We start from the raw sequence: 24,760 nt of genomic DNA on the forward strand, positions 1-24,760 counted from the left end.
ACTGTCTCAAAGCACTTGGCAATAGACTTATGAGAATCTAGATCTGCTCATATCCATCTTACTTTGGTGAGAGTCAAATTCCTAAAAAACAAAAGACCATTTAAAGAAAGCTAGTTTCCTAAAATAAAAAATTTAATACTATTAACAAATTATCAATATTTCCCCAATAGACTCTACAGAGCCTATTATTAAGGTTATATAAATATTAATAAAATTATATCAGTAATAATTAAGTTTCCTAACTTTATACACTGATTTTTATTCAGTCTCCAGTCATAACTTCTAACCAGGATGATACAGCAGTTGTCTACAGCGCATAAAACAGATGAAATTTGGAGACTGGATATACAAATATCTATTGGCAGTGCTGATAGTTAAGATTTCCTTTCTTTTCAAGGTTCAGGAACAGAAATTTAATGATGGGGGCATATTAAGGAAGCCCATAGTGCTCCACTACTGTGCTGAGGGAAGGTTAGCCCCCATCTAGATGACAGCAATAAACAGTTTGCCTCTAATTCAACAATCTGCTTGGCCAGACCCAAAATGGATTGAGTTTAGAGAAGCTACTACAAACATCAGCAAGCAAATTTGTATAAGACACCATTTTTTTAAGTTCTGGGGAAATAACTTTTTTAATGCTCTTCTTTAAGTGAAGTAACAAAAAAGGGTAAAATAAATTGGCAGATTTTAGAAATATTTCTCAAAATTTGTCCGCTCTTACTTCCAATTTTAGCACTTAAATATTTTATGGTACTATACAGTAGTTACATAAATTTCACAGTATTCTATTGCTTATAAGCATTGTATGTCTGGGTTGAACAGTAACTACGTCAACATATCTTTGTTTAATGCTGATTCTATTCCAACTTTACATACCACCTTCTTAGCTGTATTTTCCAAGTTTATCTGATCATAAGCTCCATTTGGGTGCTTATTAAAATATAAATCCCATGATCCATCCCCTAGAGATTCTTAACTTTTAGGTCAAAGTGAGGCTGGGGAATTGGTATTTTTCACCAGGGCCCTCAGTGATACTGATCATTTCTCACCATGTAAGAGCTAACAGGTGCTCACTGGTGCATAGTTTTAAAGGCTAACTCAACACAGCAATTTTAATCCTTTTCTAAAAATACTTGGGAAATATTGGAGGCCTGAAGTCAATGCCTCACCATTGATGTCAAAGTGGTCTTAGTTTGTCATCGAAATTGATAGCCTAGAGAAACATGCAGAAGAGAGTTCTATTATACTATATTAAGACCACAGGAAACTAGAGTGCCCGTCTGCTTCCTCAACTATCTGATCTTCTTTTCTCCTCCCTCCCCTTTCTGTCTCCTTCCTTTCCTTCTTCCTTTAACACTTACCTGAGTTGTTCTCTGACTTCTACTGCCGTGTTGCCTGTTATAATGAATACATCATTCATGTCATCAGTCAGCATGTGGCAGGCATAGCCAATGTTGATGGCAGTTTCTGATACAAAATAAAGCCCACCTCAGTTAAATAAAGAACATTTCTTAAGAACCTAAGTACCTTTCCCATAAAAGTTTTGAGGCCATTGCCATATTTCCTTATAGCCTAAAGGCCCTCTTTATGTCAGAGAAAACATAACGGTAATAAAATACAAGAGACCCAGTGGGAAATTCAAAGACCTGAGTTCCATGTTCAAATGTATCACTTGCTAAGACCATGAAAAAGGAGCAACATCTATGAATTCTCAGCCTGCTCATCTAATTTTTGAAAAATTTTTTGATTCCCAAAATCAGTCCTCATGAAAATACCCTAAGATCTTGTTATATAGTGAAATACATATATGAAAAACTCTCTACTAGAAGTCCCAAATACTGCCTTTGGAGCGAAAAAAAAAACTAAATTTAGCCATTATTCAATATGATATGGTAGAAAAACTGCAAAAAGCTTACAAAATGTTCAGTTGAGCAGAAAAAAATACTCTTATGAAATTTTTATTTTTCTCTCACATACAACATTGCCACTTTCCCATTAATTGAATAGAAATTTGGAATATGACTGTCACATCAGAAACCACCCAGGACTGCTGTTGCTTGATAACTGGACAATTACATGATGTTGCGCGGTCCTTCCTCTACTTTTACAAAACTGGCCTCTAGGATAGTTAGGTGACCCTTCCATTGTCAATAAAGTCATTTGTTTCTAATTCTACACAGTCATTTGATTTGTCCTAAGTCAAGGAAGGCAACTGATAAAATCTTAGTACATCCTTTTATAAACTACAGAAATTAAAGTAAGTAAGAATATACTTGTGGATATTCATAACTAATTTAATAGTGATGAATGCATCCACTGATCAACACAAAAATCTAGAAAGTCTCTGGTAGCACAACACAGAACTCAACTCTCTATTGTTTATTCTTTGTAATTGGTGATTTGGGTGAACATACAGAGAACTGATTTATCATATCTACAATTCTCCAACATTCTAAAAAATGTCTAACAAGTAAATTGAATCTTAAAAATACATGTGTGCCAATTAACTGAATATTTCTGGTTTACTGTTGGCCAAACATAAAATCATTTTTGTTTTAACCATTACTTCTAGCAACAGATCCAAAATGTATTGAACCCCTACAAATGACTCTTTCTCTGATGACTTGGCATTTTATCATGCCTGTAATCGGGTCAGCTCTCATTGTATAGCTGTATGGGCAGTCCTAGAATTCAGCCAGGTTGATCTAGTACAGCTATGGTAAATTACCAAAATTATATCCATATCAGTTGATAAATAGCTGCTTCCCTGAGCCTCCCCAAAACCTGCTCCCTCTGATTCCTCTCCTAAGATCCCAAACCTCCCTACCATCAAGAAACTAAAGGAATAGCCCTGAGGTCGCCCCAAGGTGTTCTCTGTCCTGATTGGGAGCAGTACTCATATGAACCAATAATTAAACATTTTTAATTCCATTGTTTCCTATATGTGTAGCTACATTTAAGAAGCAATTGAGCTGAAATGCAACTGACTCCAGTGAGTACTGTAGAAGATAATTTGTTAGATTTTTTTTTAAATAGTATATTATTGCAATATATAGCTTTGCTTTTTGTATTTCAACTCTTTCCTATGTGACAACTGAGCAAATATCTAATTAATTAAGCTTTCTGAGTAATTACAATTTTACCATAGGAATCAAGGCCCTCTTTTTAAGATATCATCATCATCCATTATCAAATTACCTTGTTTGTCTCCTGTTAGGACCCAGATCTTGATATTGGCTAATGATAAACTTGTAATAGTTTCAATAACACCATCTTGTAGCTTATCTTCTACAGCAGTAGCACCTAGTAGCTTCATTGAAAAATAGAGAATACCTTATGTTAAGGCATGCAAACAACATCCATAACATCTCTGGCTTTCAATCACAGAATATAGAGGTCAAGAAACATGATTTGAAGATGGAAATTATGATGCATTGCTATAGCAATCATCTTCTTATGTGCAGAGGTAGGTTGGGAAGGACCTCAAGAGGTGGTGCTCAAATCAAACCAACTGAAGGGCACATCAATTAATGGCAGAGATCCTGGAAGTTCAAATTTACATGAAGGGTCTGATATGCTCAGATGACATATTAGCATAAATGAGCATAAGCCATCTAGGTTTCTAAGCACTTAAGAACTCCCCACCTGCTTCCCCGCTTATGTCAACATGAAAGGGTCCCAGGAGAGCCCTCATCTCATAGTCAGGATCACAGAAAAGTAGAGCCATTCTCCTAAATGACAGAACAGCAGATGTCATAAACTAAAAAGTGAAGTTTCTTAGGCAATATTTCAGCCAAAGATAAACAGTGTGTGCTCCTCCCCAGGACCTCACAAGAGTTGAGCATCCTGGCCACTGGGGCCTCAGGGAAGAGTGGTTTCTAGAGTGGATCACACTCTGGACAGCACTGATATCACTGGAACTTCATGGGCCTAGGATGGTTTAGAGGTATAACCTCACTTTTCATGGCAACTTCCCCTACTTTGAAATGGTAGATCATAAAGCAAGGAGAAAAAAATAAAATAACCTCAAGAACAAACCAGAGGTTGACAAAGAATAGGGAGTCTACATCTTCTACCTCTGGGGGAGTACCAAATGAATAAACTACCATAGAAATAATCCTCTAGGCTCTCAGGGCTATACATGGTAAACTCAAAGCCATCATATAAAGCATGATTTAGTGTTTCAAAGAGTAACATTTGCTGTGTGCAAGATGATTCAGCCAATGGGTTACTTCAATGGCAAATCTCTAAACACTCACTATTGCTTCTGTAAATACAAACCATTAAGCTGCCAAGCTCATACCATCAAATCCCTTTCGATTTCTTCATACAGCCCAGCCACCCGTTCATCTCTCTCATCTGTGGCAGCATTTGCATCTTCAAGCATCTTCTGCCACTCTTTAAAGTACTTGTCATCCAGATCTCTGTACGCAATGGCCAAAGTTCGAAGGCCTTCCCCTGCAAATTCCTGCCAGAGCAGACTCAGATTTAGGAACCATCACAGAACAATTAAACAATTATCACAGCAATAACAACAAGAGGGGGTAAGAAGTTTTTCACCCACATTCATTTGTCCCAAAAGCACTACTTGGCCATCCTGACTGCCAACTTTTAATCCCCTTGGAAATGGGAGACAGCGGATTTTGCATTTGGTTTCTACGGGGTCAGAACATTCAGGGGTCAGCCTTCCTCCTAAAGACAGCTGAAAACACCTGCCGAAATGCCCTCAGTGAGAGGTAATCGGTGGTACCCATGATGTGGGATACCATATGAAGCAACATATGTTGGTTCCCAACCTATCCTCTGCCTGAAGGAAGCACTCCTGGCAACGAGAGACCCAGACTCTTCCATGGCCCCTGGGTCTTCACCTCCAGAGGAGTGGAAAGGACCCTCCGAGGAACCAGAGCTCTCAAATCAAACAAGGAGGCTCTTTCAGAGGATTGCAGCCTGACATCTCCCCAAGGCAGTGGGCATCTTGTCCCATGTCCCCTAGTAATATATCTATATCTAAAATTAACTGAGTTCTACTATTTTTTATGCTTGAAACTTTCCATAATAAAAAGTTAGAAGTCAATTATAGGTGAATAAATTGATGTTCATCAATGAAGGTTATAATAATAACCCCTGGGGGAAAAAGAGAAAGAAAGGCAGAAAATTTAACATAAATGTTTGTTTCTAGGAAGTAGGGCTAGAAGTGGAGGCTGACATTTGCTTTCCATTTTTTTAATTTTTGCCATACAAAGTTTTATTTTAATAATAAGAATCCTTTGAAATGTTAACAGCACCATCAAGCCAGGTTATTTTTAAAATTATTATTTTTTAGAAACTGTTTTCTAAATGACAATATTTCATAATTGGTCAAATTAATTGGAAAATTATGTTTTTCCTATAATGTCTCAACAAACTGACAATCTCAAATGATATCTCTGGTGCTTTATCCTTCTAACAGAAAAAAATTATTAATTAAAAAAAATTTTTTATTAAAAAATAAAAATAGGAGACCTGTAGTTGCTAAGTGTCTCACACAGCCACATATGTAGATTGCTTTGGGGAAATGCTAAAAACCTCCCACTTTGCGTAGGTCTCTGGTGGTCATTTTTATGGCAAATGTTTTTATAGCATTCCTGTTCCTTTGAGCATTGCCACTGAGCCTATCTTATCTGTTGTAGTTTGGCTTATGGTGCAGACACAGGTTTGCGATAAAGCAGAAGTTACCACATGACATACCCTAACCAGGTCAATAGAAAGAAAAGTCAGTGCAGACTATAATGAATGATGTGGTTTAGCCTAGAAGGACCATAAGACAAACCATCCAGATTTGTCCCATAAGCAGTTGGTAGTACTTTGGATATTGCGATCACATTTTACAAGCCCTGCCTTCCAAGACCACCACTGGGTCCCGACTGATTTGAAAATCTAGTTACTGCCTTGCAATAATGATCTTTTGTCCTCTTAATTCACACAAACACTTCTTTGCCTTTAACTTGCAGCCCCATTGGGCATTACCAGTGCCTTCCTCTGTGCTCTGCACAGCAGTGAATAAGCTTTTAAATTGACATTACAAAAGGGGACAGATGATTTAAGTTATTTAATTAGTGCATGAAACACAAGTTTAATCCTAAATGAGCTAGGTCATTTTCTATCATTAAACAACTCAAAATCAATAATTAAATATAAATTTTAAACCTCAGAATTTAGAAGCCAAAATGAATAAAGCAAATGAAGCAAAGAACAAGTCAAACTGAGATTACCTGAAAAAAAAATTGCTTTTGCATAGGAATGTAGAAAGACCAAACTAGGCTTCCTGTACTTTAATATTTAAAAAAAGAAGTAAAAAAATCCAGGGCCTTGGTATTTGGGCAATGGCAAAAATCAGATACTTATGATTCCAATGTTGTTTGCTTAAAAAAAAATTAAAAGGACCAATGTTGCCCTTCTGGAAGAGATTAAAAGAAAATGAAGAATGTTCTATTGGAAAAGCAAAAACAATAGCTAAGTTTGTAACTAATATTACTAAAGCATTATTCTTTAAACTTAAAATCAGACAAAGGTGTTTTTTTTTTGCTTTATTTGTTTTGTTTGTTTTTTAAAGATCCAGGAAATGTTTTGTATTAAATACAGGGCTTGACAAAGAACATGAATCCTCAATAATTTTTGAAGGAGAGAAACCAATGAGGAATAGAGTTTTGACTAGTTTGCCCTTAGGTTCATATTGGGTTAAATGGAACCTCAAACAAATACTAGAGAAACACTTGAATCTCAGGTAATGTTCATATTAATTCACAGACTCTTATTGTTTTGCAAAAAAAAAAAAACGTGTGCCAAAGATCACCACCGGTCCCTTCAGAAAGCATCTGGAAAGAAATCATGCATAATTTCAGAATGTATGCATTTGGTAGCTCCAACCTGAAAATTATAAGTGATTTATAATGATTTATGACCTGAACAAAATGACCCACAGAGGAGAAAATCAGCTACAGAGACAATTTTCCCCATCAGCTTCTAAACCCACCCCCACTCTATTTCCTGGGGGTAATCATTAAGAGAGTTGTTGATGCCAGACATTAAAATCCAGGGGAAAGTAACTGCTCTGCTCTTCTTCCCAGAACCAGTCCAGCCTCCCAAGAGGAGAGCCTGTACAGCAGGTCTCCTGAGACTTGTCCTGGCGTGAGTTTAGGAGCCCACACTCAGCGGCTGCCTCTCAGCCGCTATGTGCTAAATTGCTGATGGCGAGAGAGTTGACTCTCAGCAGAATAGGGGGAGGTCCACGTGCCAGTGTCCAGACATTTGCTGGCGCAGCTTCCTGTGGAACTGGTCCCCACATGCTTTCTATTTCAGAAGTCAGATCGTTCAGCTGATTTTTTAAAAATAAGACCTAACCATAGGAAGCGGCCCATGGGCCATTGCCCTAACCTTAAGACTGAGGCACTTACATTGAGATGGTCTGAAGTCAAAGCCAGAAGGTCTTCATTGGATGGGTGGAGTTTTTCAAACAGAATAGTGTCTGCGCCTTTGGAATAAAGCTTTATCTGTCCTTCTGGGTTTCGAACTGAAAAGAAAAATGTTGGAAAGTAGATTATATTCAGTGAAATCTGTCAAAACTAGACTCTCCCAGGCAATTTGGAAATGGACATAATGTTTTAGCCAGTAGTAAAATACTGAGTTCCTTTGGTTAGAAGGTCACTACCTGAGTCACTTGGCTTTATTCCTGTTTTATTAACTTAAAAGTACTCCATCTACTGGAATATTCTGATTTCCCAAACTCAGAAACAAGTATTTTTATCCTGATGTGTATGATCTTCCTATTTTCCCTGCCTGCTATTTCTGAAGGGTTGTATGATACATTTAAATTAAACCTTCTGTATTGAGAGCTTTGTCTGTCTTTCTCCTGGTATAAAACTCAAGACCTACTATAGGAACCAATTATCAATGTTATGCCGAAAGATCTTCTTATGGAATTCTAGCCATTCAAAGCCATAGTTTATCCCTTAGTTCTCAGCTCTTACTGACATATTTCTTTATCCCCTTTACTCCTTGGAAAAGCCCTTTCATTCTTGGTGCTTCATTCTTGGGTCACAATCCTGGCTGCAAGCAAGCCTCATAGGGGACTTTCAAAATTAAAGTTCTCTCTCTTCCCACTGGACATCTGTATTAGTAGGGCTGTATTATTTTAAGGTCCCTTTAACCAGCTCTGACCAGGCCCCCCTCATCTCCAGTCCCTGGCTGTCTCACATATTGCTGTCACACAAATCTTTCTTTTTAAACCACAGAATACTTGGTCCACCTTTGTAGGCTTCATTTTACAGCTTGGTGCATATTAGACACTTAATTATTTGTTTAGTGAATGAATGACATGGCAATGTATTTCTTCCCAGGAAGCTCCTACAATTTAAGACAATTGCCTGGGTCACAACTTCACGGTCTGAATGCTGACTCTCATAAGCTTCAAGTTAAAGATCATTACGTGCTTTCCACTCAATTATACTTTTTCTCTAAAAACAGAATGCCTGAAAACAGATTGATATAAATATTGACTATTATTAATAGGATACAAAATTTAGAGTTTGATTTAATTTAAAGGAATATAAATACCAAAATACAATAAATTACTTTCCCCTCTAACCTTTAACTACCCTTAGTCAAGACTTAATCTATTCTAGTTTCTTCTCGGCTTGAACCCTGGAATCTCTTTTATATTGAGACTTATCTAGAGCTAGTCTTCTCTTCTAAGCCCCTTGACCAGCTTTCCTAGTTGCCAGAACTCCTGCAGTTTTTCTTGTACTCTGGCTCTAACTGCCCATACTGGGGGAAAAGAGGGGAAAAAAAACATGTTCATTTTATCTAACTGTTCAAATGGAACAAGTTTGATCCTAGGAAGTGCTTCTCTTGCTTCTACAACAATCCAATTTAATAATTTTCCCATATTTTCTCTCTCCCATCAGCAGAGCTAGAAAGGCAAAGTATATATATCCTACCTTTGTCAGGAGGACTACTGTACAGCTGTTTTTTAATAGTCCTGGCTAGGACACTAGTTTTCAAAGTTCTTGTTCTCAGAACCACTTTTACTCTAAACACTTCATGAAGAACACATAGAGGCTTTTTAAGTGGATTGTATCTATCAATATTTACCATATTAGAAGTTAAAACTAAGAAATTTCATTATATTAATAGTTTTATCACACTAATTATAATATTACTAGAACAATAATTTCTATAATAATGTATTACATATTAAATAACACTTATATGAAAAATAACTATGTTTTCTAAAATAAAAAAGATTACTTTGGGGACTAGCATTATTTTACATGGTTACAGGTCTCTTTAGTGTCTGGCTTAACAGAAGTCAGATTCTCATATCTGCTTCTGCATTCAGTCTGTTGTGATTTCACATATCATGTGGCTTTTGTCAAACTCCACAGTATACTTATGAGAAAAAGAATGAAAAAGACAAATAACATTAGTATTATTATCAATATGTTTTAGTCCTTGTGCATCCTCTGAAAAACTCTCACATTTTCCTAGGGTTCCCTGGACCATACATCGGGAACCACTGATCTAGGGAAATCACAAATCAAACAATCATGATTTGTGCAAAGCCCTTATATCTCTTCATCTCAGTTTCTATATGTGAAAAGGAGATACTTAAACAACCTAACTTTTAAGGTCCTTTTCAGCTGTGTAATTCTCTAATCCAAAAGATTTTCCTTCTCTTTCTTGCCTTCTCTTAACATAGCATGAGCCCCTTTAAATTTGAGTTTGTGTAGACCCAATTTCATAGGTTTCTGCTTAATATTATTCACTAACCATTTCCTTTAGCAATTCAACAAGTTTATACCTCTTTTCATTCAAAGCTTCTAGTAACATCTGCTAGGAAATCTCAAGGCTAATAAAATCTCAGTCATTTCAGAAGTCAGCCCTTTTTAAATAAGTTAAAAAGAACAACCATTTTAAATGGTCAAGATAACATGTGTGCAGGGTCTGGACAAAGGATGTAGATTTTTAGTTATAGAATCTTCCTCCATTGCCTGTCCTTTAAATATTGGTGTTCTTTAGAGGTTTGCCCAAGATCTGCTTATCCTCCCATCCTTCATAATCTCTGTGGGCATTCACATTCTTCCCTATGACTTTAGGTTCTATCGATAGGATGTCTGCTTTCAAATGTGTATCTCCTTCCCAAATCATCCCCAGCACTCCCTTCTGACCTGAACATCCAGCTACCAACTAGACATCTCCTTTTGGATGTGCCCAGGCATACCAAACACTAACTAGGCACATTATCTTCCTCCAATAACTAGGCATTCCTCTTACATCCCAAATCTCAATAATCAACTTCACCATCCACCCAGGCTCCCAAATCAGATTTCTGGCCATCACTCAAAGCTCCTCCCCACCTACCATCCTTATTTCCAATTGAAGCCATGAATTTTTCTCTGCCACCTTCTCTCATACCTAGACTATCACATTAACCCAAATGGTTTTATTCATTCCATTCCACCTTCTTTCCAAACTCTTCTGTAATCCAGCTACAGTCATCCTTACATACTGCTCAGACTCTTGCAATAGCTTCCCTTTGCCTGTAGATCACGTTTGGATACCTTAACATGGCATAAACATAGCTCATCAAGAGCTGCCCCTTTCCAGCCTGTTTCCTACCTCATTCACCATCTTATGGATGCAACTACACAGAATATTTTTCAGTTCCACGTTCTCTCTTAGCTCCAAGTGCCTGGAACATTGTAGGCACTTAATAAATATTCACTTAACTGAGTTGAATTATAATTATGCAAAAATTGAAAGCAGCAGTTTTTCCTTTGTGACACAAAGGAAAGAAAAAAGTCAGAAATGGTTTCCAGGTTTATGCTGTAAGCGTACATACAACAGTAACACTGTGAAGGGTGATGAGAAATTCTACTTTGCTACATCACAGTTGGGTGGCTGTTCATACGTCCACACAGAGAAATGCATGTCATATGGCATTGCGATTTGTACTTTGATAACTGTTAAAAAGTTTATAGTTGAGCAACCCTTACCTAAAGATCTTGTAAGGACCTTTCAAGGAGCTATCATAATTTATTCTTCTTTAATGATTATCTGCCACTTGCCTCTCTCAACAACTCTCTTTGAATTTTATCACTGTAGCATTTGTCCTAGTTTGTAGTATTTGTCCTTCCAGAACTGTATAATGAGATTTATATGTTTATCACTACAGTAGATTCTGTATCCTCTGACAAAATTCTTGATAGATCTAGATTCCTCTGAACTAAATCGAGACTCTTTCTCCAGAATGAAAGCACGACTGGTATTGAAACTATATATTCATAATTCAGTGAATGACAGTCAAAGAAAGGGTGGGGGAGAAGGAAGAGGAGGAGAAGAACAAGGGGGAGAAGGTATAAGAGAAGGAGAACAAGGTGGAATAAGAAAGGAGGAGGAAGAAGAGAAGCAGCAACTGTTAGAGCTTTCACATCAGGGTGCTATCCCCACAGACCAGGCCTCTGGCAGTCATGAGACTGGCATTATTTTCTGCCTTGTTATCAAACCGAGACTTTCCTTCCCTAGTAAAGTCTCTCTCTCAAATTCCTCCTGATTAAAAACCAAACGGAACCAAAATAAATCCCACAATCCTCCGTGCATTTGGCAGTGCAACATTACCTTTCTTCATATGGGATCCATTAGGGCAAGCATCTGATGTTTGTGGTTAGGCTGCAATTTCCCCACAGCCTGTAATGGTGACTGATGCTGGCCAAAAGCCAAACGTTTCCCTGTGTAGCAATCTTAGGTTTGTGTCAACACCCTCAGAGCAAAGAGAGGCCAGTTCTGGGCCAACCTAACGTCAATAACCCCTCCCCTGAAGCTGCAAACCGAAGAGAGCTCCTGCTGATAGACATTAGGCCAACACCACGGGAAGCACAGTGCTCATCGCATGTGCCTACAGCCCAGTTATCAAAACAATACAAGTAAACATCTTTAGATGATGTTTAGTTTTTACCTGCTGAGAGCAACCTCCCGGGGCTAATTTCCAGTAGTTATGGACCCAAAGCCTGTTACGTAAACACACATGCTTTCTATAGTAGAAATTGATTTAATATGATGATCAGGATATTCATATATTATAAAGTGTTGGGTTAAATTTTATTTAACAAACCTTTATAGAAAGCCAAGCTCTGTACTTGGCCCTGAGCAGTTTAAGAAGACTAAGGCGTAACATCTGCCTGGGGTAACACACCCTCTCGCAAGTGAGAAGGACGTGAGTGTTCTGCACTGGTGCCACACTGGCATTAGGTATAAGCTGGCCTGGGGAACAAAGGTGAATGTAGTTATTTGGAGAGTAGGAAAAGAATTGAGAGAACAGGTGACATGTGAATTGAACATTACCAGGTGAACAGGAGTTTTTCAAGAAGAGAAGTGGGAAAAAGGAGAGTTCTAGGTAGGGGAAATAGCACAGGACACTGGTGTAAAAATGCACAGTGCATGCCAGGAATGGTGAGATCTAGTGAGACAGGATCACAAAGTTTGGAGAAGTAGAAGAAAAACAGATTGAAGTCAGATTACAAATAATCTTGAATGTCAGGCTAAGGACTTTATCCTTTAAGTTCTAGGAAGCTACCAAAGTTTTTAAGTAAGTGCTGCCAAAATCAAGCCAGTTTTTTAGAAAGAAGACCCTGGTGTAAGCATAGAAGGGGACTGGTTTTGAAGATATTGCAATAATACAAGCAAGCAGTGACAAGAGCCTTAACTAAAGCAGGCATGCTGGGAATTAAGAGATGAAGACAAAACGTTTTTACAATAGAAAGGGAGTTTGAGGCTATTTTTAGAAATATTTCTCTGATGCCTTGAGGAAGAAAGATTCAGAAAGAGGGTGGCTACTGAGGATTCTATAGACAAGGCAAGAGATGCTGAGGCCTGAATGAAGAGGATAGCATAGAAGGCGACAGGTTTGAGAAATGCCCCAAACGCCTCTGGGGAACTACTTCAGGATCTATGCGTCCAGGGAAATGGTCCCCAAACTGCAGTTCCCTGACCAGCAGTGTCAGCGTCAGTGTCACCTGGGAACTTATCAGACATGCAGATTTTCAGGACCCATCCCAGACCTACTGAATCAGAAACTTCAGAGATGAGGCTCAGCAATCTATATTTTTAACAAACCCTCCTGCTTCCTTTGAAGGGAGCTAAAGTTTGAGAAACACTAGCCTAAGGGCATAAAGGAGATGGAGATGTCACAAACAAGTGAGCTACAATAGGGCTTAAAAGGCCACACTGGAGAAAGATAAACCTGAGTTCAATATTTGTTCTGCATCTTACCAGCTGTGTAGCAAGTCAGGTGACAGCTCTGACAGTCTCTGGCAAGTTACTTAAAATCTTTGAGCTTTAATTTCCTCATCTCTGAAATGAGGGGAACATACTTCTGTAAGAATTTAATAAAATAATTCATTGCACAGTGTTCAGTTCACTCACATGCATACAGTTAAAGATGATTGTTAACAATTTTAATAAGGGCTCTAGAAAGAGCAATCATTGTGAGAAAGGAAGTTCTCTATTAGATATATAAAATAATACAACCCAGTGGTAGAATCCAGAAGCCTGAAAATGTGGTGTGGACCTCAGAGAGAAATTGAAGGACACATAGAGGAAGTATATAAAATATAGGCAATAGCCACCACCACGTGAGTGGTCAACATTATTCAAGAAGAGCACAGGAAATGAGAGGGAAAAAAAGGATTCCCAGCACTGAAGAGAGGGGTGGAGACAGTCAGTCAGAGACGAGCCTGTGAGAGAAAAGACAGGACAAAGGAGAACCAGGAGCCCATCAGACCACAGGCCAAAAGGGACGTGTTAAGAAGAAGAGAAGAGGGTCAACAGTTTTGAATATGACTGAGTTAAAAAAGTGACAGGTAGATAAATTAATAAGTAGATAGATAATGGATAATAGGTACAGATAGATAGATGGTAGATAGATATAAATGATAGGCAGACATATATACAGACAAATAGATGATAAGTAGGTAGATAGATACATAGATGATGATAGAGACATATAAATAGATGATAAATAGATACATAGATATGGAGATGATAGATATAGATAATAGATGGTAGATATAGACAGATAAATAGATGATAGATATATAGAGAGTCTGATAGATGACAGGTGATAGATACAGACAGATACATAGAGAGATTGATAGATGATAGATATAGATTGATAGATAAATAGATAGATGACAGACAGATAAGGAAGGCCATTGCTTTGGGCAGTTATGAAGTGAATGGAACCGTCTGAGAAAGCATTCCTTCTTGAGTGATGGGAGCAGAGCCTGACCCTATTAGGCTGAAAAGAGAAGTAAAAGTGAAGAGCAAAAACTGACCTTGAAAAATTAACCTGTGATGGCAAGAATAAAAATAGGAGATCAGAACATGAGCAATATCCTTAAGGAAGCAGGATGAAAAGAGAGCTCTGGGCTGCAGAAGGGAGGGATGAGGAAGGCCCAGGCACAAGCAAGCGAGAAGGGAGCAAGCGAGGAAGGAGCAGCAATGGGGCCAGGCAAGCCTTTCAGCTTTGAAAGGAACAGGTGCAATTTTTCTCTGAGGCAGAAAATGAAGGAGTAAATATCAAGTTCAGAGATGAAGGAGGAGGATTGGGAAATGTGTGAGTTGATGATGCGCATTTGTGAGGACCTCTATTTTTTTTAGAGAAATAGGAGATGAATTTAGCTTCCATGAGTGAAGGTTGAAGTCTCGAGGAAAGGGCAAAAGTTTAGAACATTTGTTGTAGAAAAAGGGGCAAAATAAGAATGAGAGGGACATTGAAGCAGTGTTGCAGGTTAGCACAGAGTTAGCAAAGCGTGGATTTGTTGTGGTGCTAAATACAAAATGGGTGATTATTACCAGCAATGCAAGTGTACAGAGTAAAGGTATGATAATGAGGAGGCTAATGATGGTCACAAAACGACAATATTGACAACTAGCATGTACCAAATCATTAAGGCACTTATCCTGAGCCAGTGTTGTACAGTGATTAAATGAATGGGCTTTGTAGTCAGTCTTCCTAGATTTGAATCCCAGCTATTCTACCTCAAGCTACATGATCTTGGGAAAGTTATTCAACCTCTCTGTGTCTCAGTTTTGCTCTTTGAAATGGGTATAAAAATAATAATACATACCCAATAGGGTTGTTGTGACAGTTAAATCAGTTAATTACGTAGAGCATTTAAGTCAGTGCTGGACTTATAATAAGCTATGAGTTAAATGTTATACTTATTACTACAGTGTTGAGGCTACATTGAGGATGACAGAAGTTCATAAAATTAAAAAAATGCCAATACTCAGCATATAACTACAAGTGAAATCATCCTTGAGAAGCATCAATATAACCATAGTTATATCAGAAAATCAAAAGAATCTCAGCCAACAAACATACCTATGACAGACATCCTTTTTCTGATATTATTGAAATCCAAAAAGGCAAGCAATTGATAAGTAACTAATGTCCCCAATTCTTCTATTGTTATTGTCTCTGGGGTCCGAGACTTAAAAATGAATCCCAACTTTCTTGCAGCAGTGACTAGAGCCCCTTCATCAGGTGACTGAACTTGGTAAATCAGCTGTCCTAAAAGGAAAAGAAACAAGTGTATTACACAACCATCAAAGAAAAAAGTATATTTAACAAAAAGGAAAAGAAACACATATTCTTAATACTGAGAATCATAACTGACATTCATAGGATGCCAATAACAACTCCAACTCACACAACACCCAACTCAAGTGTCAGCTCTAGAAATCAGACCTTTCTATGCACCAACCAGCTGGACCAGATGTCTTTCCTGTGAGATACCATGGGACACCCATTGGAACCCTTGACATCTTATAGGGAAATGCCCACTTCTAAGTTTGCTCCCCACTATGCTGAAAGTTTCCAGGGTCAGAGCCCATACTTCTGTATTTTCAGTGAATAGAGATGTGCCATGAAAGTTTTGCAAGCTTAAACACTTTATATTAATTCACATAATCCTCATGGTAGGGATCATCAAAATGATTATTTCCATTTTATACTGGTGAAACCTATGACTGAAGAGGTTATGCGATTTTTGCAAAATCATGTAGCCAAAGAATGATGGGGCAGAGATTCCAAATTCCACTTCAGTCTGCTACTAATGACCATTTTATAAAAATGGACACAAGAAATCTCTTGAAACGTAAGGAATCAAATCAGTACGTGTGTTCTTGATAGCGGATATTGTGTTTGTGTTGGAGTGAGGGTGGGGGGTAGAGGAGAGAAAGAGAATGGAAAAAAACATGAAAATACACTTTAAAAAGGAGTATGTATAAAGTAAGCCCTTCTATATAAAATCATAATATTTTTTGTGCAAAAAATTAGAAAAAGTTGGCTGAGCTAGATCCATATTTACTGATTCATAGTGATATCCAAGATGAAGTGTTAAGACAGTTTACATTCATGTATATATTATGTATGATTCCTTTTCATTAAAAACAAACCACCTACATATTGTATATATTCAAATCCATATATATATATATATATGAATATATGCAGTGAATAAGGGTGAAATATTGTGCACCAAATGTTACCAGTGGTTTACTTTGTACAGGTGGGACTGGAGGGCTCTAGGGAAGGAATGATTAGCTTTGCATTTGTAAATCTTTGTACTGTATGATTTCACTTGATACCATAGGTACAAACTGATTTCTGAAATTCCACAAAGGAAAAAAAATTAAAGCAATTACTTGATCTACCTATGAAATGTTATAATAACTTCCACTTCTGGCAACATGTTGAACTGGTTGCAGGACCAACCTTCCCCTGTTACAAACAACTAGAGATTCTATATAAAACATTTTAATATTTTTGAATATATCCATGAAAGAGGTACTAGCAAGAATTAGGTCAAAGACTGAAAAAAAGAATACAGATGGAATAAAGGATGCACTGCAGCCAGCTTTTGCCTTGGGGGCATTTTCTGAGCGAGGAGAGCTTGATCATTTGTTTCCAGTCTCTCAGGGCTTGAGTTAGAGAAGACAGAGCTCAGGGTAAGCAGTCTAACAGAAGCCTTAAAACTGGGCCCCCAAAAACTACTCTCTCACAAGGGTAAATTGGAAATTCAGTACCTAGAAGGAAAATTGCCTATCTATAAGTGGAAAGAAAAAAAAAACGTCTGCAGAAATTATATGACCAAAGACTGACTCTAATGTATAATTTTCATCCTAAATTCAAAATATCTGGGTGATCTGAAAAAATGCAAACTAAAAATTTGGTTAGTATGTTCCTATTTAGAACACCAAGTGAGGCAAATGCAAATCCATTCTGGAGGAACCAGCCCTCACCTCAGGACCCGAAGAATTTCTGCAAATGAGGTTCCAAGTAAAATGGTCATCTCACAATGAAAAATTATCAAAATCATAACAAACAAGACACACAGAGATCCAGCAAAAAGAACAGAGAGAAGAAGATCTGCAAAACCTTTAGATAGTGGAATTATCAGAAATAGCACCTACAAAGATTTAACAGATTTCAAGAAACGAGAGGCATGAAATTAAGTATAGGTGAAAAATAATTAAAGACCTTCTAGAAATCAAAAATCAAAAACTGCAGATTACATACTACTAGAGAAAGAATTAGTATAAAATGGAGATGACTCCAGAATATATCCCAGAGAGACAAGGAATGGAAAAATTAGAGATGTGTTAAAAGACGTAGAGAACAGTGAAAATTTCTAACACTGAAGATCTAATATGAGAAGGAAAGTGAGTCAGACAATATTTAAGAACTATATGGCTGAAGAAACTCCAGATGTGATAAAAGACAACATTCCATACATAGATTCAAGAATATCAATTAATCCCAAGCAATATAAAATTTTTTTTAATCCACAACTACACTTAGAACAGGAAAGAAGAAATCTGAAAAGTACCCAAGGAGAAAAGACTGATTACCTTCAAGCCACAACTAGACTGACAGTTGACTATGCAGTAATGGAAATAGCAAGAAGAATACAGTGGAATATCTTCAATGTGCTGAAAGAAAATTGTCACCTTAAATTTCTAAATGCAGAAAAACTTCAAAAGTAAGGATGAAATTAAGGTTGTTTTCAAACAACGTTTTTGAGAGTTTACTACCAGTAGGCACTTCCTAAAAGGAATTCAAAAGAATACACTCTAGGTCCACAGAAGATCAGAGATGGGATGAGCATTAATGGGAACAGAAATTAATAAGTATATGGATAAAGTAAGCAAACACTTACTACAAAAACCAAAAAAATAATATTTTTGTGGAATTAATAAAGAAAAATACATGACAAGAGCACTGTGTAAGTCAGGACTGGGTTAATTAGTTTTGTAAGGTTTTAAGGTCTTTGTTATCAAAAGAAGGCTTAGGCTTTGATAAGTTAATCGTGCTATATTTTCTAGGCTAACAACTAAAAGAATACAAATAAGGGTCATATTATTTCCAAAGCAACAGAAGTGAAGTAGAACTAAATCCGTAAGAAGACAATAACAAAAAAGAAATCAAGAGACATAAAGATGAGGTAAATGCAAAATACAAAATAAGATGACAGAAGTAAATTTAAATGTATCAATAATTATATATTAAATTCTTAAAATCTAAATGAATCAACAATCAACAAAGGCAAATGGAGTAAATGTCCACTTAACCTTTAGTTTTGTCAAACTAGATATTCTTTGTAAGTGTCAAAAATTATGCAATTTATAAGAGATATGTCCAAAATATAAAGGAAAGATAGACTGGTAGAAAAGAGTTAGAAAAGTTAAACAATGCAAATACTAACAAAAGGAAAAATCTGTAACTATATAACATCAGGTAAATTAAACTTTAAGGCAAAGATAATACTAGAGACAAAGAGGATCAATATATATTAACAAGTTTTAATTTAAAGAAAAGATACATCTAAACTAGCACCTAACTAATAACATGACCTTAAAACATATAAAGCATTGACAAAACTACAAGTAGACAAATGCACCATTATAGCTGATGATTTTAACATACTCTCATTAACTGAGAAATCAAATAGTCAAAATAATCCACAGAGAGGTAGAAGATTGAACAATGCATATAACAAATATTATCTGACAGATATATTTGAATCTAGTACCCAATTACTATAGAATGAATGCACATTCATTTCAAGTCCACATGAAACATTTACGGAAACTGAATACATACCAGGCCATAAAGCAAGTCTCAATGAACTTTAAAGGATTAATAAAATGAGGCAATAAGGAAAAAATTCTAAATTTTATATCTCTTTAATTGCCATCCACTAAAATAGAAAAAAAAAATCCTATAGAAATATTTGTACTTTACACTTTCCTGCATCTGAAATTTCATCCTGGCAAAGGGAATGAGATACCAACTTCCTCAAATGACTTCTCCATTAAACAAATAGCACACACTTAAAATAAAAGCAATATCCTACCCTCAACTATAAATTATACAACCATTTTGGTTAAAATTGTTAGATTTTGATTCTGTTCTTTTTCTAAGCTAGCACTTATATAAGAAAAGTTTATATTTTTCAAAGTACTTTAAGCTATCTATCCTATCATTAAAGCTTTATAAGGAGAGCAAATGTAATATTCCAGTACTCAGTGATGTAATTCTTCACTTGAATTTGATATCTCAAAGCAAGAGGTAGAAATACTTAAGGACACAAACATCTACCTCTCTTTACTTCAAAATACCTGTACATGACTGAAAAGATATTAACCAATATCCACAAAAATGGGTAAAATGTAAGCATGATAATGCTAAATGTTGGTAAGAATGTAAAGGTACTGGAACTCTCATACACTGATGATGGGAGTGTAAAATGATACAAGCATTTTGGGAAAATAGTTGGGCAATTTCTTATAAGGTTAAACATGTGATTTGGCGATTTTCATTCTTAAGTATTTACTAAAAACAAATATGTTAAATTTTTTCAAAGGCATAAAAATTTGATGGCATCTTTATTCATACTAACCCAAAGTTGGGAACAACCCAAATATGCATGAACAGAAGACTGGAAAAGAAAATTGTAGTATAGTCACACGAGATATTACTCAGCAGTAAAAATGAATGAACTGTATGCAACAACATTGATGAATGACAAAATCATTAGATTGTGTGAAAGAAGCTAGACACAAAAGACCACATATTGTATGATCCCATTTTATGAAGTACAAGAATAGGCAAAACTCATCTTTAATAATAGAAATCAGGGCAGTGGTTGGTTGGGGGTGTGGACTAGAAAGGGACATGAGTAATCTTTCTGGAGTGATGTAAAAGATTTATACCTTAATCAGGATGATGGCTACATAGTGTATAAAATTGTTGAAACTGATCAAACAATACAGTTAAGATCTGTGTGTTTTATTGCATTTAATATTTTAATATGAAAAAATTTTAGATAATACTAGAAAAGAATGCATATTGTCACTAGAAATTTGAGAAATGATTGTGAGATAAAAGATTTGATCAACAAAGAAATAAGAAAGGAGTAATACAGCTCAAACTATTAGCAAAAGAAAATGAATACGAAGGTAATCAACCCCCAAACATTCTTCAAAATCAGTCAACAAATGAGAAGAGCAGAAACAGTCTTCAGGCCATAAATAAAATTAGTTGAAGAATCCCACTGAGGCATCTGGGCTCCTCCTCCTGCCTGCTTACTCTGAAGGCTGCAGTGTCATTTACCCCTAGGATGAAACCTTGAAAATGTTCTGCAATCCATTTACAGGCACCTCAAAGATCTGAGTGCTGGAGCTTGAGACCAAAGCTAAGCAGACTGAAGTAGTTTCAGAATTCCCCAAGGGTAAGAGAAAGAAAATCAGGGAAAAGAATTCCATACCTGGTATCTTCTTCCAGACCAAACCTTAAATACAACTCTCTCTCAAATGGAAATGCTGGCACAGACTCCTAGCACTAAATCTAAAAAAGGAAGACAGTTAACCTCAGGTATCATATGAACTCCAGGAGGGAGGGACCCTACATCCAGAGGAGCTAAGTATTCTGCCTCCACCCCACAATCTTGGGAGACAGGCCACTGTAATCAGAACCTACAATCACCAAGAGACTAACAAAGATTCTCAAGCACAAATAAGAACAGGCAACCACCAATCATCACACATTTGAGAACAACATGAAAATTTAGACACGGAATTCAAAATGCAGATTCCATAAAGTGAAACATAATGAAGGAAGCAAAAGAAAATTTTCAAATTAAGAATAATTAATATCTTCAAAGAGACATAAGAAAATATCATACTATTAAAAACAGATTACTATGAAATTAAAATAGAGTTTGGAAATGAAGTAAACTTAAAGGCAGAAATAAAAGAAACCTACTTAATGGCATTGTGATATCCTCAGGTGAAAATACAATAAGTCATTACTAGCATTAGAATTATAAAGATTAGTTTAAGTCATAAATATAATTATGTGAATCCTCACAGCAATTAAAATTAAAGGAATGGGTTAATTCAGCATCATCAATGACAAAACTATGGCTTGAATGTAGTCCCAACAAGAACAAAAAATTTTTTAATATATAAAGAAAGAGAAAGCATATGCAAGTATATGTATGCACATCCACACACACATATATATCACACACATATATAGATACAGTCTACAGTTGATATATATTTCACTTTTGAGTTGAAATTTCTTGTGTGGTAATTTTCACTAATAGTTGGTAGCAGAAAGAAAGAAAACTTGTAAGTGGAATGGATTGCACTCAGCTGAAGCAAGAAGCCAATATACTCTGTGCCTTATCACTTCTATATTAAAGTGACCTAGCTGATTTCATCCTATTCTATGAACCTGGAGCTGTAAGCCACCATCTTACTAGTGTAAGGACTTGCTCATAATGGAGACTAAATAAGAGTATTCTACTGTCCGTGTAAATCTATCTCCATTACTGGGAAAACTCATTCTAAGGATATGCCTGATGGACATCTGCATCTGTTATGTTCATGTTAATAATAAGAGCTAAGTGCTCACATTAACAATGAGAGCTAAGTGACTCAACTGTATTTCCCTATTTGTCCTGGCTACCAGGAAGCTCACAAGTCTGCTGTTCAAGCATATGAAATATTTCATCCCCTTTAACTGGCATATTTGGGTCCCCATCTTTCCATTACTCCTATTTCTTTTCTTTTCCTTTAAGTCTCCATATTTTTTGGGAAACATTCAGGATGTAAATAAATACAAAGAAAACTAGTGATGAATAACCTTCTTATGCAAAGCTATACTTTTAATTAGAAAATCCTTCCAGTTCCAAACATTTTTAATGAAGATATCAGTTCTGATTTTAAAAACAAGCCTTACCACTCAGACACACGTTCCACTTACCTGCACTATTTTCCTCTGACATTACAGTGTGGCAGAGAGCAAGTAACCTAAGGAATTCATGCACTTTGGGATCACCCAGTTTAATGGATTCCATCAGACGGTGGTCAAAGAACTGAAATGTTCTATCTGCTTGGGGGTTGACTGAGAAATCCACAGGCTCTTTTTTCTGTAGAGAAAAATAACAACAAAAAATGAACTATAGTCCTCTTTCCAATGATAATCTTCTAAAATTCAAAAACACTTCCTCTAAATATTTTAATTGCTTCTATGATTTTTCAGCTTCAAATGTCTGGCACTAAAATGATTTTCTGTTTTCCATTACTGTTGAATATTATCTTCTCATTTCAGAGCTATGCACCAAAGCAGTGAACCTTTCAAAAGCATGTGAGGAACAAAAATACCCAATGGCTGCACAGATCCTCAGATGCTTATTGCAACTCCAAAATACAATGAAGACCTGAAAACTGAAAATTTTCAAAACTGACACGATGGCAAAGCCTGACCTAACTTGAACTCATTTGGGCAGCAGTATTTGACCTGGAATGGTATGTATCCAATAATATCTTCTGATGCAAAAATAATGTGTTTGATTACTTTCTCAGACCTCACAGGAGATACTGCATAATGTATAGACAGAATTAAAATCAGGATCTTGAAGAGATATTTGCACTCACATGTTAATTGAAGCGTTATTCACATCTCCAAGAGGTAGAAACAATGTAAATGTCCACAACAGATGAATGGATAAAGAATAGGTGGAATATACATACAATGGAATACTATTCAGTGATAAGGAATAAGGAACTCAGCCTTTATGCTACAGCTGAATGAACCTTGAGAGTTCTATGCTAAGTAAAATAAGCCACTCACAAAGAACAAATACTGCATGATTTCACTTACATGAAGTATTTCAAGGAGTAAAATTCACAGGAACATAAAGTAGGATGGTGGATTCCAGGGCTGGAGGTGGGGGAAGTGAGGATTTACTGTTCAATGAGTTTAGCATTTTAGTCATTCAAGATGAGAAATTTCTAGAGATCTGCTGCACAATATTTATTTTAACAATAGTTTACTTCACACTTAAAAACTTGAGTAAAAAAAAAAGATGAAAGAAATAGAGCTCAATAAAGAACAGAACAAAGTAACAGAAGATAATTCAATAGTAAATAAGATCCCTGTTAATGCCCTGACTTATGGAAAGCACAAAATGTACTTCTAAAAGTGTATTACTCACAGCACTAGTCCTGTAATAATGTATTTGCAAAACCAGTTGATGGGAAAATACTTTTAATATATACTTTGTCTTGGAGAACATAGAATAATATTTTATATTATATCCAAGTATATGAGAAAACCTATGTACAAGATATTCAGTCAGTTGTGTTTATCCCAGAATCACAGACTTATTTATCATAGATTGTTCTGTTCATGTAACAAATTTTGAAAACAACTGCATTAGGGGGAAAAAACTGATCAACTCATTAAAAAAGAATAAAATACACAGTGACCTTAGACTTCCCTAAACCCTCCCTGGAAAGAAACTGTGACTCAAAAAGATTATAGCCAAACTGTCTTTCAAGTATAAAGCCAACACATAGTTTGAACAGATATTTCTTATGAACCTTTCTTGAAATGAGAGGATGAGCTACAGTCAAATAAGAGATAATTGGAAAAACCACTGGAAAGGACCTAGTTAGTGGTGAGCACAAAATCTCTTTAACTGAAGGACTAAGTCTAAAAGAAATAGATTAGGATGGCAAAACAAAATGTAACTATCACACACCTTGACTATGTAGAAAAGACAGCTAAAAAATTAGAAGAGGCTGATTCCTCATTTTAGTATTTGAAAGTCAGGAGATACAAAGATTCAAATCAACTAATAGAAATTTGTATATAAATCTATATATATTTAAGATTAAGAAGTATTATTAATATAGTAGGAAAATATGAGGAGAAATATAATAATTTCATCATTGTTAATATTAGGAAATTGATAGACATTGCCTTTAGAGAAAAAGAATTAAGAGTGTTATATAAACTATTCCGAGTACACATTAGAAAAACAATGAAATACTTTTCTAAATATTATAACACACACACATATAAAGAAAAGAGTCCATATAAAGAATTATGTAAAGACGCAAAGCAGAACTTAAAGTATTATAATAAAACTAAGTCATGATATAGCACAATGTAGATGGCCCAAATTCGCTTACTGAAACAGTGAAATGCAAAGCAAAAGCCAACACTATACTGTACACAAGAGACACACCTAAAACAAAGTAATTCAGGAACACTGAAAATCAAAGATGGGTAGATGCAAATGAAAAGAAGCTAGGAGTCATGATCTTATTATCAAATAAGGTTGAATTCAAGCCAAGAAGA

General features: G+C 36.1%; 1 protein-coding gene across 3 annotated transcripts in view; it reads right to left on the reverse strand.

Annotated features, from left to right (window-relative positions):
- Window positions 1-24,760, reverse strand: part of ATP8B4 (ATPase phospholipid transporting 8B4 (putative)) — a 214,187-nt gene that overhangs the window by 45,062 nt on the left and 144,365 nt on the right. For all 3 annotated transcript variants that reach the window (XM_036932085.2, XM_036932083.2, XM_036932084.2), the window contains exons 15-20: window positions 22,376-22,541; window positions 15,422-15,610; window positions 7,434-7,549; window positions 4,304-4,468; window positions 3,199-3,310; window positions 1,362-1,467 (exon numbers count right to left, since the gene is read on the reverse strand). In XM_036932085.2, the coding sequence (XP_036787980.2) occupies window positions 1,362-1,467; window positions 3,199-3,310; window positions 4,304-4,468; window positions 7,434-7,549; window positions 15,422-15,610; window positions 22,376-22,541 (854 nt within the window). The remainder of the gene's footprint in view (window positions 1-1,361; window positions 1,468-3,198; window positions 3,311-4,303; window positions 4,469-7,433; window positions 7,550-15,421; window positions 15,611-22,375; window positions 22,542-24,760) is intronic.

The sequence above is a fragment of the Manis pentadactyla genome, chromosome 11 (assembly GCF_030020395.1).
Source record: "Manis pentadactyla isolate mManPen7 chromosome 11, mManPen7.hap1, whole genome shotgun sequence".
In the NCBI taxonomy this organism is placed as follows: domain Eukaryota; kingdom Metazoa; phylum Chordata; class Mammalia; order Pholidota; family Manidae; genus Manis; species Manis pentadactyla.